The sequence below is a fragment of the Hibiscus syriacus genome, unplaced genomic scaffold, assembly GCF_006381635.1.
Source record: "Hibiscus syriacus cultivar Baekdansim isolate YM2019G1 unplaced genomic scaffold, ASM638163v2 tig00111069_pilon, whole genome shotgun sequence".
In the NCBI taxonomy this organism is placed as follows: Eukaryota; Viridiplantae; Streptophyta; class Magnoliopsida; order Malvales; family Malvaceae; genus Hibiscus; species Hibiscus syriacus.
The window spans coordinates 936,507-952,384 of record NW_024062970.1 but is presented as its reverse complement, the minus strand read 5'-3'; the positions used below and the strand labels follow the sequence as shown (position 1 = coordinate 952,384).

Genomic DNA, 15,878 nt, shown 5'->3' with positions numbered 1-15,878 from the left:
GTACTAAAACACAAAATAAAAATAAACCAGAACCCAAATCGAAAATGTTAAATAATACCGGCACCAGAAATGAAAATATCCCAAAGTAATGTTTATGGACTAAAATAAAATAAACTAGAAACATGGAGGATCAAATAATAATTAAACCATAATATAACAGTGTACAACACAGTGACTAAACTGAAATAATTACAAACATTGTGACCAAAGTCAAATATTCACAATAATAACAGAATAAGTAAAAACATGACTAAAATAAAAATAATAAAACATTAATACTCACAATAAAATAGAATATAATTCATTAACTGTCTGAAATGGCACATTACAACACATGGAGTACCTATACTGCGATTTACCCTAAAAATGTAAGAAACACGGGTAATATTACAAAAGAGCGAGGACCTAGGGTGCTATTAACCCATAGAAAAATAAAAACACGGGTGAGATATACAAAAGTCATGGACTAACTTTGATATTAACCTTTTTTCAAAAAAAACTCGTTGATACCTTCCCCTTGAAACGATGTCGTTTTGCTGGCCATATATAAGCCCCATCAAAGGACTTATTTTCTCCCGAAATCCTCATTTACTTCAGCTTAGAAACAAAGGGATGAGAGAGAAAATCATTTTCTCTCAACTCCCTTATCGGAGAAGAAAAAGGGTCGGTGGAGTCCACGGCGACGTACGACGGCTGGAGCGACCCAAACAATCCCAAAATAAACCTCTCATCACCCTCAACCTAGATATAGCCTCCTTGTATCCTAAAACTCAACCCAACACCCCAGATTTAACACTTTACCTTTCGAAGGTTTCGGAAATCGGCGACCGTTAGCGTTCCTGACTGACTTCGAACACCTGGTAAGTTTATAATCTCTTCTTTTTGTTATATTTTTCTTTTTTTGTTCTTGTTTGGGTTCGATTCTCACTCTCGTTCCTTTTTTTTCAAATCCTCTGTGTTTTTTCTCTTTCTCCCTCTCTCGTATTTTTTCTCTCTCCCACCCGAACGGTTCTATGTCTTCTCTCCTCCTATTTTAATGTATGTCTTTGTTTTGTTGTGATTGATGTTGCCTGAAAAAAATGCTTTTTGACATCTTAAGATTTCCTCGGGATAGTGAGGATATTTTTTTATTTTCTGCTGCTTTTTTTCACTGTTGAAGGACTGATAGATGGCTTGATGGAACTTCGATCACTGTAGGTGACAACAGCGATGATCAGCTCCAATGGTGGCTCAGGAGGTCAACGGCGGCAACTCACGCAGCTCGGGGGTACGGCGATGAAGTGAACGCACCGGATGGGAAGCTGGAACATCACTGGCGGCGGCGGCTTAAAGATATTTTAGGGTTTAAAATGCTAACCCTTAATGATATGAACCGGGTCAGATTCGAGCCTCATTCAGGTTAGACTGGTACGGATTAGACCTTGGGTCGGGTCGGGTCGTTTGGGTTAATGGATTGGGCTATGGGTGCAGGTTTTGAGCTTGTATTGCTGGGCTTGGGTTTTGGGCCTCGGTTGGTCTGCAAAAGTAATTGTAAATTAATTAAATAATACTACTACTAATAATAAATAAATAAATAATTTTTTTTCGACCCGGACAAAATAAGTGTTTACACATAGGATCATCCTGCCATAGCCCTAATTGGATTATGAACAAGATTGTGAGGTAATCACACTACCACACCTAGGGAGGGCATGAAACTCAAATTTTGATGAGTTTCGACCTAATCGAGTAAGATTCTTTAAAAAAATCGAGTTTAGATCGGGTTGATTTTTTAGAAAATATGTTCGGGTCGGGTTTAAGATGAAAAATACCCGACCCAATCTGAAAAATAATGTAAATTTACCTTATATATTTAAGGATAAGTATAATAATAATCCTATATATTATTTTTTTCAATTAGATCCATATTTTAATTGAATAGAAATAATATTTTAATAAAAATATTTATTTCGGATTGGGTTAGAAAAGATTCGTGTTTTATCTCAAAAAATCGAGTCAAGTTAGGATCGATAAGTCATCCTCAAACTCGTGTAGGTCGGGTTTTAGATGAAGGGTTTGAATAAATATATTCAAAGATTGTTCTTGTTCAACCTCAATGCTGAACATGGAACAACAAGTGTTGTTTTAGTTTTCAAAAATTCTTGTAATTTCGATATTATAGAGAATTCTTTATTTCTTGGATTATCTTTAATTTTAATTAAATAATTTTATTGTTTGTGATTTGGTCATTTATTTTTTATTTCTTAAATTCTTTTTTTTAAGTTTATTTTTTATTAAATTTAAACCACATGTTCTTCAACCACAATAGAGAAATATGTAACGTCCATTCCTTTTTTTGACAAAAAAAATATTTTTCAATTTAATCCATCGATTTTATATATTATTCAATTTGATCATTTGATAGCAACTTATTGTAAATTATTTTTTCACATCAATTCATTGTCTCTCTTTTATACTTGCATCAATATTCTTTTCATCAAAATAATTTCTTTAAAAAACAATATTATAAGTATATTATATAATTTTAGATGATATTTGATTTATTAAATAATATTATAAACCTTACCTAGACATTTTACAAGAAGAATATTAAGAATAATATATATGTGTGTATTTTATCTAGTTAGAGAGAGACGTTTAACTCGAAACTAATTGATCTTGTGATATTATAAATAAGGGTAAGCACACAAACTATCTCCAGACTATATGACACTATTTGAACGAGTCTCTCGACTATTAAACGTTATAAAATGATCATATGACTATTCATATATTTTAAATTCGTCTTTTTCTATTAAATAATTGACGATCATCTAAGCTAGGCGTCAACCTACTAATTGAGATATGATAAAATTATATTTTAATAATATTTACTTTTTCATGTTAGATATAGGGGAAAATAAAAAAATAATATAATTCCCTTAACGCAACTCAAATACCCCAAACTTCTTCTTTCAAACTTCATCTTATTTTCCCACCCGACACTTAATTTAACTCATATTTAGGGAAGATTATTCATACTCGAAATTTAACCCGACTTTTAAGATAAAAATTTGTACTCGACTTGATCCAACACAAATGGATATGGTTATCAATTTTATTAAGTAAAATATGGACTTAATTAAAAAATATAAATAGAGAATAATTATAGGAACTATCCCTGAACATATAAAGTTCAATTATGCTAAAATTATCAGATCAAGTATTTTTCACTTTAAACTCGAAACTTGACCCGACTTTATCTTCCAAAACACCCAATTCGACCCGAATCTGATTCTATTTAAAATGACCTTATAGGATTAGATTTGATCGAAAATCGCTAGATTCAAATCATATGTTTGTTCGTAAGAGAATCAAATCTTTTAAATTTTAAATTTCAATATAATTTCAATATTTTTTATATCTTCAATTAATAATTAAATTTTACACCTCTAAATTTCTTATATAACTTTTTAAAAGTTTATCTAGTCTTAATAGAGGGAAATGCTTACGTGCAGCAGCCTTAATATACGACTAAAAAAAGCGTTACCGGTTTTGTTATTATTTTAAATAATAAAACCAATAAAAATGACTGAAAATATTATTATTTTTATCGGTTTTGTTGTTATTATTAATTACCGATATAAGTAAATTCGGTAGAAAAACCTCATAAAAAATAATATTTTCTATAAAACGCTATCTAAAATATTTTTTTTACCGAGTTTTTTCTACTGAGTTTACCTATATCTGTAATTAAAACCGATAGAAATAATAATATTTTTATTTATTTTTATCAATTTTATTATTTAAATAATAACAAAATTAATAACATTTTTTAAACTATATATTAAAACTCCGCACCGTATAACTAAATAGATGATCCACTATCCGTCCATCAATGATTAGTTCATTTTACTTTGTTTAATTCTAATTTATTTAAAGATAAATTATTATGGAAAAGCCAGAACTGGAATAGCTGGAGGTTCCTTTCAATCATCAACCCCAACTAAAAGGTGATTCAAAATGCCCTAGAGTCAGAAAAGGAAAACGAAAAGGCAAAGTCTTCCATCCCATGACCTCACAAAAGGACATTATAGTCATTTTCTAGAGAATAGCAAAGTCTCAAATTGTTGGTTTGGGGTTGGGGGCATGCAGGTTCTTTCCATTGGTCCTTTTTCACCTGCTCTTATGGTCCCTCCTGCATGTATATTGCAATGGCGTTTTTACTTAAATATCATCTTCTGACTCATTAATTATATGTTAGGTACTTTCTCTCTTAATATTATTAATTTAGTTTTTTTGGCAAAGTGTGGATCACCATCCATGCCTTCACGGAGTTTTGTTCGAGCTGACGCCACGTAAGGGAAAACGCGTATCGTTAAGAAACATAACCTAAACATTTCAATATACCTATATAAACTAACTCAATTAAACTCTTCAACTCATGGATCTAATATGTATTAAATTACGATGTTAATTCCTATAGTTTTATTTTTTTAATTATTTAAAACATTTTTTTAAATGTTTTGAGGGATAACGTGGAATTTGGAAGACGTGACCCTTGAAACGCGCATTCTCACGTGGCACCATATCAACATTTCCATATATGTCACCATGATTTGCGCCTTCCATATATGTCAGAGGTTTAACGAAGACGATGATGACGATACGCGCCTTCCATATATGTCAAAGGTTCATCGAAGACGAAGATGACAATACGCGCTTTTCATATATGTCAAAGGTTCATCGAAGACGAAGATGACGATCCGTGTTTTCCCTTACGTGGCGCTATCTCAGATAGAATCCCAGAAGACGTGAATGGTGATTTACGCTTTACTAGAAAATGTGCTAGATTGATAATATTAAGAGAAAGAATATCTGACAGGTAATTAATGAATCTATGTGTGATATTTCGATAAAAACGTCACCCTAAAATTATTCACATAGTTGATTTCTAACATGGAACCATTCACATTTCCCTTTCAACATCCCACTTTTCACATTTCTTCAATTTTTTTCGAATTCGAATACGAATTAGCTTTAATCCTATTATATATATATATTCACATTATTTTATGTTTGAAGTTTATGATTGTCTCTTATAACAATATTATTTTATGAAAATTTGGAATTAAATTGTAATTTTTAAGAGGGTTAAAGTGTAATTTTATCATTTTATTGATCAAAAGATACACAACTTTTTAGGCTATTTTTTTTTCAAATTGAAGGGGGTCAAAGTGAAATTTTATTATGTTATTTATTAAAACTTTTAAAGCTTTAAAGATTGAGAGGATAATTTTACTTAACCAAAAGGGTCATTGGCCCTACTAAGTACTAACCCTTGACGGTGTCAATGACCTTATTTGTTTGGTAGACCACAAGGTTCTTAATTTTAAGGTCGTGGGATCGAGTCCTACGGAGGGCATTTCATAATTCGGAGGTCTTCTACTGAAGTTGCTCTCAACCTGGTGTTGGGGACAACCTATTTATCTTACCTCCCCTTACCCCATTACATATGAGAATAAGGGACATCCATTTTATATAAAGTTAATAATTTGTACTTATTAGATTAAAAACTTGAAATATTTCGAACTTAATTAATCTTAATCCAAAATATCACAGTTAAAAATGATTAAAAGTTTAAAACAATTCAAAATGATTCAAATTTAAAAAATAATAGAAAATTTGGAAATATAAATATAATTTTTTTAATTAAAATACAAATGTATGTTTCTTTATTGACTGAGTCATTAACATATGGTTTAGTGATAATTCAATAAGTACGATACTTAGGATTTTTTTTTTCTTCTATTTAAGTCTAGGTTTTTTTACGAGACTCATATCGATGTCCTACTTTGTACGGTCCCGTGATTAATCATACAAATTCTCTTTTAAAAAGAAATTATTTTTTGAGTAGTAAGAATAATACTATGCTGAAGCATTAGGCTTGATGGGTTTCAAATGGGGGTGTAAACGAGTCGAGTCGAGTTTGAGTATTGCTGAGCTCGACTCGAAAACTCTTATATGGAGCTTGACTCGACTCGAAAACTTGCAAGCTTAAAATTTTCAAACTCGACTCGAACTCGAAATCCTGAACTGAAGCTCGGGAGCAGCTTGAAAAGGCTCGAAATGAATTTTTTTTCTTAAACTTAACTCGATTGAAGCCTCAAACTCAAACTCGAACATAAATCTTAAATACATGAAATCTTACTGTGTTTTAAAAAATAATAATACATAAATATTAATATTATTAATAATTTATTTTTTTAAAAATAAAATGTTAATATATTATATTTTCGAGCTGCTCACGAGCTTTTCGAGTCGAATATCGAGTAACTCGTTTCGGCTCGTTAAGAACTCGAGTCGAGCTCGAGTCGAGTCCATTCAATCCGAGTATTTATCGAGCCTTGATCGAGTCGATCTTAAGTAACTCGCGATCTGTCTCGTCTCATTTACCGCTCTAGTTCCAAAAACGTGAGATTTAACGTATGGAAATTGATTGGTTTTAGCTTGTGATATTATCAAGCTTTTATTGGATTCCAGAGCTACCTGCTATGAAAATGAAGGTAAATGGGTCCAGCATATGAAACTCATGATGAGCTTCATATTCAATTCACGAACAAACGATTGGTATTCACCAAGTAACAAAAGTAATCGATCCAACACAAGATTTGAATGAAACAATTTCCAGGAAACAAAGATATGAAAGCAGTTTGAAAGAGAAAAAGAGAAAAGCAAAGGATTTTCTTTAAAAGTTAAAGAACAAAAAAGCAGAGGATCGAAGCTCGAATTTGACAGTGAAAGGAACCTGAGACAAGTGGAAAAAATGTCAATACCTTGCTTGCCAAATCTGTCTGAACCCAACCATTTTTGTATTTGAGTTTATTATTAGTATATTCTATTTAGAAAGTACTGATTTTTCTTCCAAATTTTACTGCCCACTCTTCTTGTGCCGCTTTTGACCGACACCCTTGTAATAAAATACACACACATACCATCTCTCTTCATTACTAGGCTGCTGCCCCAAGCTTCGGATCTCTTTCTCTTTCTTTCTTTTGCTTTAATGGCGATGTCTTGAATCACCGAGTCTCCCAACGTCTATTGCTGGCCTTCATTTTCTTCCTCGTTCTTCATCTTCTCCAGCTGTGCTTTGGGTGCCTATTTCTATGGTTGTCTATCATGTGCTTCACCTCATCTGATCCCAAAATACCTGCAACAACAACTACTACAAGACTTAAAGAACACCATAAAAGTATTAACAAAAAGAAGCTAGCAATGGGTTACTGTAACATGCCTTTTTCTCTTTCTATGACTCGTTTGCTGCTCAATGAGTTAGTCCTACTCGTCTTGATCTTTACTTCTTCTCCAGCTCAATGCACCACAGATCCTACAGATGGTATTTTTGTTTTCCATTTTGGGTTTCTTTTTCTTTTCTAATTATTTAGCATTGCTGATTTGTTTGATGTGGTTTAGGGTTGTTTGATTAGTAATGATATGATTTTGACTATTCTGCATACTGTTTTGCTTGGAAAGCTTGAATCTTTTATGCTGTGTTGTTTGTTTCTCGAGAAAAAAATGTCAGTAAAATTAAGGGGGAAAATTTGCTTGGATTCCTAGGGGATCATTGAATGGAGGGTTTAATCAATTAATTCAATCTAACCTTTATTTGATTTATTAATGTTTGGAACCTGGATATGTCTTACGAAGTTGTTTTTTGATTCTTTTGGGCAGTTCAAGCGCTTCAGGTTATGTACACTTCATTGAACAGCCCTTCAAAGTTAACAAATTGGAAAACTAGTGGTGGTGATCCATGTGGAGAAACATGGAAAGGGGTTACCTGTGAGGGCTCGGCCGTCGTTTCCGTGTACGAGACTTTATATATGTTCGAATATAGCTACTTATCTTTCCGGAAATTTGTAGTTTTGATCGGTTTATGTTTCGGTTAACGAGTGCTTCTTGTTGTTTATAACAGTGATATTTCTGGGTTAGGACTTTCTGGAACCATGGGATACTTACTCACCAATCTTATGTCATTGAAACATTGTAAGATTACTCCATTGCTCCGATGTCGATCATCATTAATCTCTCATTCAGATTGTAACTCTTTATTGATCAGCTAATTAGTTCATTGGTTTTTTTTGGTATTATGTTAGTGATTTGAGTAACAACAACATGCATGATCCGATCCCATACCAGTTGCCGCCGAATCTTACGAGCTTGTAACGTCTCTGATTCATGGTTGTTTTCGTTCTTTTGATTGCTTGATCTTAACAGCTTATTTATTGCATGATGATGCAGGAATCTTGCAGGTAACAACTTCAGTGGGAATATTCCGTATTCCATTTCTAGTATGGTTAGTCTTACTTACCTGTAAGTAACATGTCTCGAAGGCTATAATGTTTTGTTTACTCACCACATAATCGAGTAGCAAATCGGAACTTTCTTTCGTTACCTAATTCTAAATCTTTGGTTATAGGAATGCAAGCCGTAATTCGCTTTCCCTGTCTGTTGAAGACGTTTTTGCTAATCTTTCCAGACTTGGGACCTTGTAAGTGGACTTAAATTTATATGATTATCGTATCGAAGTTGTTCCTCGTGCATTAGTATTCCGAATATATTTCGACTGGTGTAAATTCGGGTACCTTGTTAATGCAGGGATCTTTCCTTCAACAATTTTAGTGGGAATCTTCCTATGTCATTTAGCTCATTGAGCAATCTTTCTACACTGTAAGTGTTGCATCATTAATAGTAAAAATGAAAGGGAAAACGAGTGCTATTCGTGCAGCTTCTTGATCAAGTGGTATTAATTGTCTGAATTTGTGGCAGGTATTTGCAGAACAATCAATTGACTGGTTCGCTTGATGTTCTTTCGGGTTTATTACCTTTGACGACTCTGTAAGTTACTTTTCTCGTACCGCACTTGGATTTTTACTCTCTTTCGGTCTGTTCTTATGCACCCTCAATTCTTTACAGAAATGTTGCAAAGAACAATTTCAGTGGATGGATTCCTCGAGAGCTTTTTTCGGTCCCAACTTTTGTGTAAGGCTTAATATAGTATTGCTTTCTGAATCTAGTTTGTGCAAAATTTGAAACTAGTTGTAAAAAAAAAACTGAAACAGATACGATGGCAACTCCTTTGCCGACGGGCCTGCACCTCCTTCACCACCTGGTGGATCTCGTAATAAACGTAATCCTCGATCTGGAGCTCGTTCATCCCCGGCTTCTGATGGTCAATCATCAGATTCTGATAATGGACTATCAGCCGGAATTATTGTAGGCATAGTTCTTGGCTCTTTGTTACTGCTTGTCCTTGCAGTACTTGCTCTTATTTTCTGCATCCGTAGAAACGAAGGAAAGGTGAACGGTGCAAGACCTTCAAGGGAAAATCTTTCGGTTAGCACCGGTAACGGTAGGTTTTCGGCTTCGTTTTTCTCTTTTCAGGCAGTACCTAATTGATTTCTTTTGTTACAACATTTGATTGCATAATCCTCATTGGAAATGTGAAGTGCAGCTGCATTCATTAGGAATTGATTTTATTTCTAATTATTCGACTCAAGTACCCAATGAGTAGCTTCTTGTTTTGCAGTACATACTGAGATGCAAGAGCAGAGGGTGAAAAATGTCGGTGCCGTCGTAGATTTGAAACCCCTAGCGGCAGAACCAGTAGCGGTTGAGAGGATGTCCAAAAGCGGGTCTTTAAACAGAATGAAGTCGCCCATCACTGCTACAACATATACGGTTACTTCTTTACAAACGGCAACTAATAGTTTTAGCCAAGAATATCTCATCGGTGAAGGGTCACTTGGTCGTGTTTACAAGGCAGAATTTCCGAACGGAAAGGTAACTAGAATAAATGTTTAATATCGAAGTTCTCTCAAGCAAAAGAATCCATGCCAGATAACTTGTGACATAATGCAAGATTTTTCAGAATGATTACTTACTCCTTTGTATCTTTTACGATCTAGACAATGGCTATTAAAAAATTGACAATGCGGCACTATCATTACAAGAGGAAGACAATTTTCTGGAAGCCGTTTCCAGTATGTCCCGCTTGAGGCATCCCAATATCGTTACATTGGTTGGATTCTGCGCAGAGCATGGACAGCGTCTTCTAGTATATGAATATATAGGAACCAATAGTCTTCATGATATGCTGCACTTTTCCGACGATGGTAGTAGGAATCTAAGCTGGAATGCACGTGTTAGAGTGGCTCTCGGCACTGCCCGAGCTTTAGAGTATGTTATATATGTATTGTTTTCTCGAGTCTATCTCATATGTGTTGCGAGTATTTGTCTACTTGGTTGCATGTTCCTTTCTGATGAAGCTGTTGTTGTCAGATACTTGCACGAAGTGTGCTTGCCCTTGGTTGTACATAGAAATTTCAAGTCCGCAAACATCTTACTTGATGAAGAGCTCAATCCTCACTTGTCAGACTGTGGTTTGGCTGCTCTTACACCGAATACCGAACGACAGGTAAGAAACAAAGTCGCTCTCGCTGTCTGTGAATAGAAGTTTAATTCTAGCTCTTAACTATTTTTTTTTGGTTCAATTTAATATTATGCAGGTTTCCACACAGATGGTTGGTTCATTTGGTTATAGTGCTCCCGAGTTTGCACTGTCCGGAGTATATACCGTAAAGAGTGATGTATACAGTTTCGGGGTGGTGATGTTGGAGCTACTGACTGGTCGGAAACCACTCGACAGGTAAAAACCCATTTCCGGTTTCGTAGATTATGTCTCTAGAAGTTGGCATTGTTACATGCTTCGTCTACCTGTCCCAAGCAAAGTTTTGTTATGATGAATGACTGTATTCTGCATTTTTTAGTTCAAGGGCGAGATCCGAGCAATCACTCGTCAGATGGGCCACGCCTCAACTACACGATATAGATGCCCTGGCAAAAATGGTAGATCCTGCACTCAATGGCATGTACCCTGCGAAATCTTTGTCTCGCTTTGCCGATATTATCGCTCTCTGTGTACAGGTAAAGCTATTTATGAATGCTTTGGACAATCTGGACTAAATTAACATGAGTGGTTTTGTAGGGTAAAAGAAAAGAAAAATTTGCCAACTATGAAATTTTCTTCTATGCAGCCGGAACCAGAGTTTCGTCCCCCCATGTCCGAGGTTGTGCAAGCTTTAGTGAGGTTAGTGCAAAGGGCAAGTGTTGTCAAAAGGCGGTCGAGTGATGACTCGGGCTTTGGGCATAAAACTCCAGATCATGAGATTGTCGACATGTCATTTTGAGTGTCGGATTGAAACCAGAAGCTTGAATCGACGCCTTGCGAGCAATCATCCTTAGGTTCGAGATGACAAAAAGAGCAGACAAGTTGAAGCGAAAATGATCCACAAGAGAATCAAAATCAAGAAATGGAAGAGAAAAGGTTCTGCAATTATTTAACACATGCAAATACATAAATTGTATTATTGGACATTATGATGCACATTCACGTTTTGCATCTTTACAATAAGAAAAATGAATTTTTCTGTAGTACATTCAGAGTACATAACATTCCTTTGTCTTGCTGTCATGTTTTCATGCTTAGTATAGTCCGAGTATCGACTGTTTACGAAATCGACCTAATTTATACCGGCATTCTCACGATATGATTCAAACTTCCTGTTAAAATAATTTCCCCGAAGCTGAACACGTTGGTCGATTGAGTCGCAGTTATTTCTATGTCCAAATCTTGGGTTCCATCTGGGGCTATAGTAAACCAAGGTGGATGTAAGGTAATTGTTGTCCCGTTTGGCGGTATTGCTAAGCCTACATAAGTCTCCGGTTTCATCGCCACGTTCTTGAAACTCCGTCTCACTGTCAGCGATCTTCTTAGTGCAGATATCGTCACCGACGGTATGTTCAAGTTAGCCGGGTGGCCAAGCGACTGACTGCACCATGCTCCAGTGGCAACTCTGATTGCAAAGCGATCAATGTTCGGCATTGAACACAAAAACCTGATAGTCTTCAAAGTCTGCTTCATGATAGCATTATGAAGAACTAAGTTATATATGTTGGTCAAGCTTGATAATGGAATTTAAAAGTGAAAAGGTTTACCTGATGATAAGACCAAGCCTGGATCCATGGCACGTCTTGGATTAACAAAGCCGGCGCCGAAATCAAAATTATTACCGGCATACGAGCTTCGAACTTCAAATCCTTCTGCCATTATAACCCGACCATTGTTATCAAACTTGGTGGCCGTGGTTGACATTGCAGATACGATCATCGATGGCGTCAGGAAGGATGCTTTTGCTTAATTAGTGCTGCAATTCCGGCAATATGAGGTGCAGCCATGCTTGAACCGGATATCAGAGCGAAATTATAGCCTATATAAATAGTTTCAAAGCCTAATCAACTCTTTATTTCCAAGCAATTAGTAAGAAGGTTGATGATCATTTTAGTTACCAGTTAGAATCGGGTCGAGGGCACTCAAGGGGCTCCAGGCTGCCCAAATTTCATGGCCCGGGGCGAGAATATCAGGTTTAAGTACATCGGCAGGGTTCCGGTCAATGTCGATAAAATCGGGTCCCCTTGCTGAGAATCTGCTAACAATGGGTGCTTGGCCACCAAACGAAGCAAATCTACCGTCTCGTATCGCAGCTCGTGCATTGAACTGTGTCACAAAGCCCCTTGCATCCCTTAATGTTTGCTGTTCATAATATTGAGATAGAATCTACAAACAAACATTATATTGTGTTAGAACTGGTTGTTGACTATGGGAAAATTTGCCTGTTGTGGAATGATAAACCTGTTTTACCTTTGCATCTGCAACTTTTGTGATCAAAGTGCCAGAAACAGAATAAGGAATCGGTTGGCCGATGAAATCGCCATAACTCGGATTCGCAACAAGAATGAATCCCATGAATCCGAGAACTGTCGCGGTGTCGATGACGGCGGTTAACGTGGATGTATCGTTATAGAAACCAGCTGAAAAAGTGCATATAACAATACTACCCCTCACTATGTTAGGGTCAAAAGCTTCCGGATATTGGCACTCCTCGACATACGGCGGAGTCCTAGGGAATGTCCCACTTAAACTGATAGCATCCTTAGCCAGCACTAGCTTATACAGTAATGTTCCATTTCCAAAGTTGGAGCTACCAAAGACAACATATATGTATATGTTACTGTCAGTTTTAAGGTTTTTAGAACTAATTACTTGTGGTCCAAGTAGGCATTACCTGATAACCCCACACCAGAAATATTTAGTCCATTTCCAAGGAGAAGAGAATCAATGTATCGTCGGTCTGTCCTGGAAGCGGCTGCACCGACACTCCAAGGGCTGTAAGACAATACCATCGAAGGACCAGGGCCTGAATTTCCAGCAGCCTGTACCACAAAACCCCAGCTCTTCGTGCGAATAACATGGCTATGTCGAAAATGCTCAAGAATGTGACTGAATCTTGTGGTGGTTCATCTGGTCCGATCGACAAATTCAAGATATCCACTCCATCTGCTACTGCCTGTGGTGTTCACGTCACAAGTTTTATTAGAAACTTGCATGGAAGTAATGCATTGTTATATCAGAAACTGATGTAGATATCAGAGTCCTACTTGATCAATGGCTGCAACTACATCCGCAAGTGTTCCTACTGTAGGGTAGACAGCCTTATAAACAGCAACTCTATTTCCGAAAATGAAAAAGAACCCAATATTCAATATCATTACTAGAATTATTTCATAATAACGAGTTAAGTAAAACGGACCTTGCTCGTGGTGCCATCCCACTGGCTCGTCCATAATAGAAGCTGTTAACCACCACAGGGACCCGGCGTTTCCGGCTGCAGTCGATGCTACGTGGCTGATCCGAAGAACACATTGTCTCCGGCTTTACAAACACAATACATAAATTACAAAGTTAATATGTTTCCTTATTTGTTTCATACACTTACCTTCCATGGCCTACTGCATCCGCCGGTGAAGGAATATCGATCGTAGCATTAAGCGGAGTGAGCGCTTGAGCTCCGGCTATGAAAAACCTGGCGGAAACAATCTTACCATTGCACGAAAACGACGGGAATTGAGGACCAACCTCACATGCACCAGAGAAATGAGAGATATTGGACGTTAAAGGATTGAGTATGTCATAAGCAAAGCTTGGGTGAAAAGGGTTAATCCCCGTGTCGACGAAACCGATCACGATCCCGTCTCCTGCATTTCGGTCGCCGCCTTCTTGAGTCCACACGGTTTCCGGTAACCCTAAGAACTGAGGACTGTAAGTAGTCATCACTCTGGTTCTTCTATCTCCTTCAACCAGCTTCACTCCCGGAGAATGCTGTAGTTTCTTAGCCTGAAATTTTCATGGCAATTACAGTATGAGAGAACGAAAACAATGTGTAAAACACACACACAAAAAAAAAAGTACTAGGAAACAACCTGGGATGGTGTTGTGTGTACAGCAAAGCCATTAAGAACATGTTTGAAGCTGTATAACTTGTTATAGCTTCCCCTATCTAGAGTTCTTTGAAGAACTTGATCATGAGAATCGACCAACTTTTTTGCATGATCCATGGAAGAGCTTCACTAATCATTCGATACAGAAAACAGACAGTGTTAAACTACAATTTTGAACATCAGCTTTCCAACATTATACTTAGATGTTTTGTAACCTGTTGGGATCGAATTTTCTTCCATGAAATGCTACTGCTTCTCCTTCCATTAAAACCAAATATATCGATCTTCCTTCCGCAACAGATGCAATCGAACTCTTCACGAGAAGATGGAAGAGAAGGAGAAGAACGACGCCGTTTGCCATGTTTGTGCAAGGGAATGAATGATTAATTTCAAGTAGTCTTGTGTGTTTACACATAAAATGGCTATCATACACATTGTTAACGTGACTAAAGCTGTTTCCTTTTATGAATTGTGACAGTTACCTTCACTTTTCCTGCTTTGGTTCAAACTAAATCTGGTAGAAATTAAGATAAAATCATGTTGCTCATGTTTTGCCAATGCTGTTTCACACCTTGTCTTAAAACTCTGGAGAAAAATGCTTTCCTCGAGTTCCCTACGAGTCATGGTACTCGCGCTTATTTTAGAAATAAATTTATGATATTTCAAGGAATGATGACGAATTTATTATTAACATAAAATATAAATATATAGATAAAAATTTAAAATTTTCAGAAGATGACTCCTATCCTTTGATACATGACTGCTCACGAAGCATCTCGATCGGCTGTAAAGGCTTCTTGTACATCTTTGCGTCATTATTATTTATGAAGGTTGTACTTATATCATTGACACATTTTACTTATACATGCATCTTTACATTGAACACTCATCATTACATACATTTTCAACTAATAATCGTGTCTTTCTCAAAGACCACAATATTATTTTCCCTTCCGTTAAGGATTTCATAAAAATCTCGTCTTTCTCAAGATCATTTTATTGAGGGTGTCTTTAAAAAAATTTTAAAATAAAAGATCTCGCCTTTCTTAAGATCATTTTTCTCTCTTGAGGAGATCTTGTCTTCTTTAAAGTTGTTCCCCTAAAAATTTCACTATTGATTGTTTCCTTTGAAACATCAAATTTATCATTGAGATTATCTATCTTGAAACATCAATTTCTTTCCTCTTAATTTTGTCCCACTCGAGACGTCTTTCCTCGAAACTAATATATTGTCTTCCTTAAGATTGATTCCCTTGAAACACCGATTTTGTCTCATTTAAGATGGTTTCTCTCGAAACGAAATTTAGTCTCACTCAATATAGTTTCCCTCAAAACAAAAATTTTATCTCAGTATTTGAGATAGTTTCTCTCGAAACAAAAATTTGCCTCACTTGGGATAATTTTCCTTAAAACAAATTCGTCTCACTCAAAACAGTTTCTTTCGAAACAAAAATTTTATCTCACTTGAGATGATTTTCCTTAAAACAAATTTCGTCTCACTTGAC

At 36.0% G+C, this 15,878-nt stretch overlaps 1 protein-coding gene and 1 pseudogene across 1 annotated transcript; one reads left to right on the top strand and one right to left on the bottom strand.

The window, feature by feature from the left end:
- Positions 1-6,901: 6,901 nt before the first annotated feature.
- Positions 6,902-11,467, top strand: LOC120151753 (annotated as a pseudogene).
- Positions 11,468-11,554: 87 nt separating this feature from the next.
- On the bottom strand, positions 11,555-14,734 carry LOC120151841 (subtilisin-like protease SBT2.4). Its single transcript, XM_039164174.1, is given in 13 exon segments — positions 11,555-11,976; positions 12,034-12,216; positions 12,219-12,305; positions 12,385-12,652; positions 12,737-13,076; positions 13,139-13,322; positions 13,325-13,442; positions 13,534-13,603; positions 13,686-13,752; positions 13,755-13,780; positions 13,872-14,269; positions 14,356-14,497; positions 14,589-14,734. Coding segments are annotated over 13 exon segments (2,442 nt in total). The 3' UTR covers positions 11,555-11,563.
- Between the last annotated feature and the right edge of the window lie 1,144 nt (positions 14,735-15,878).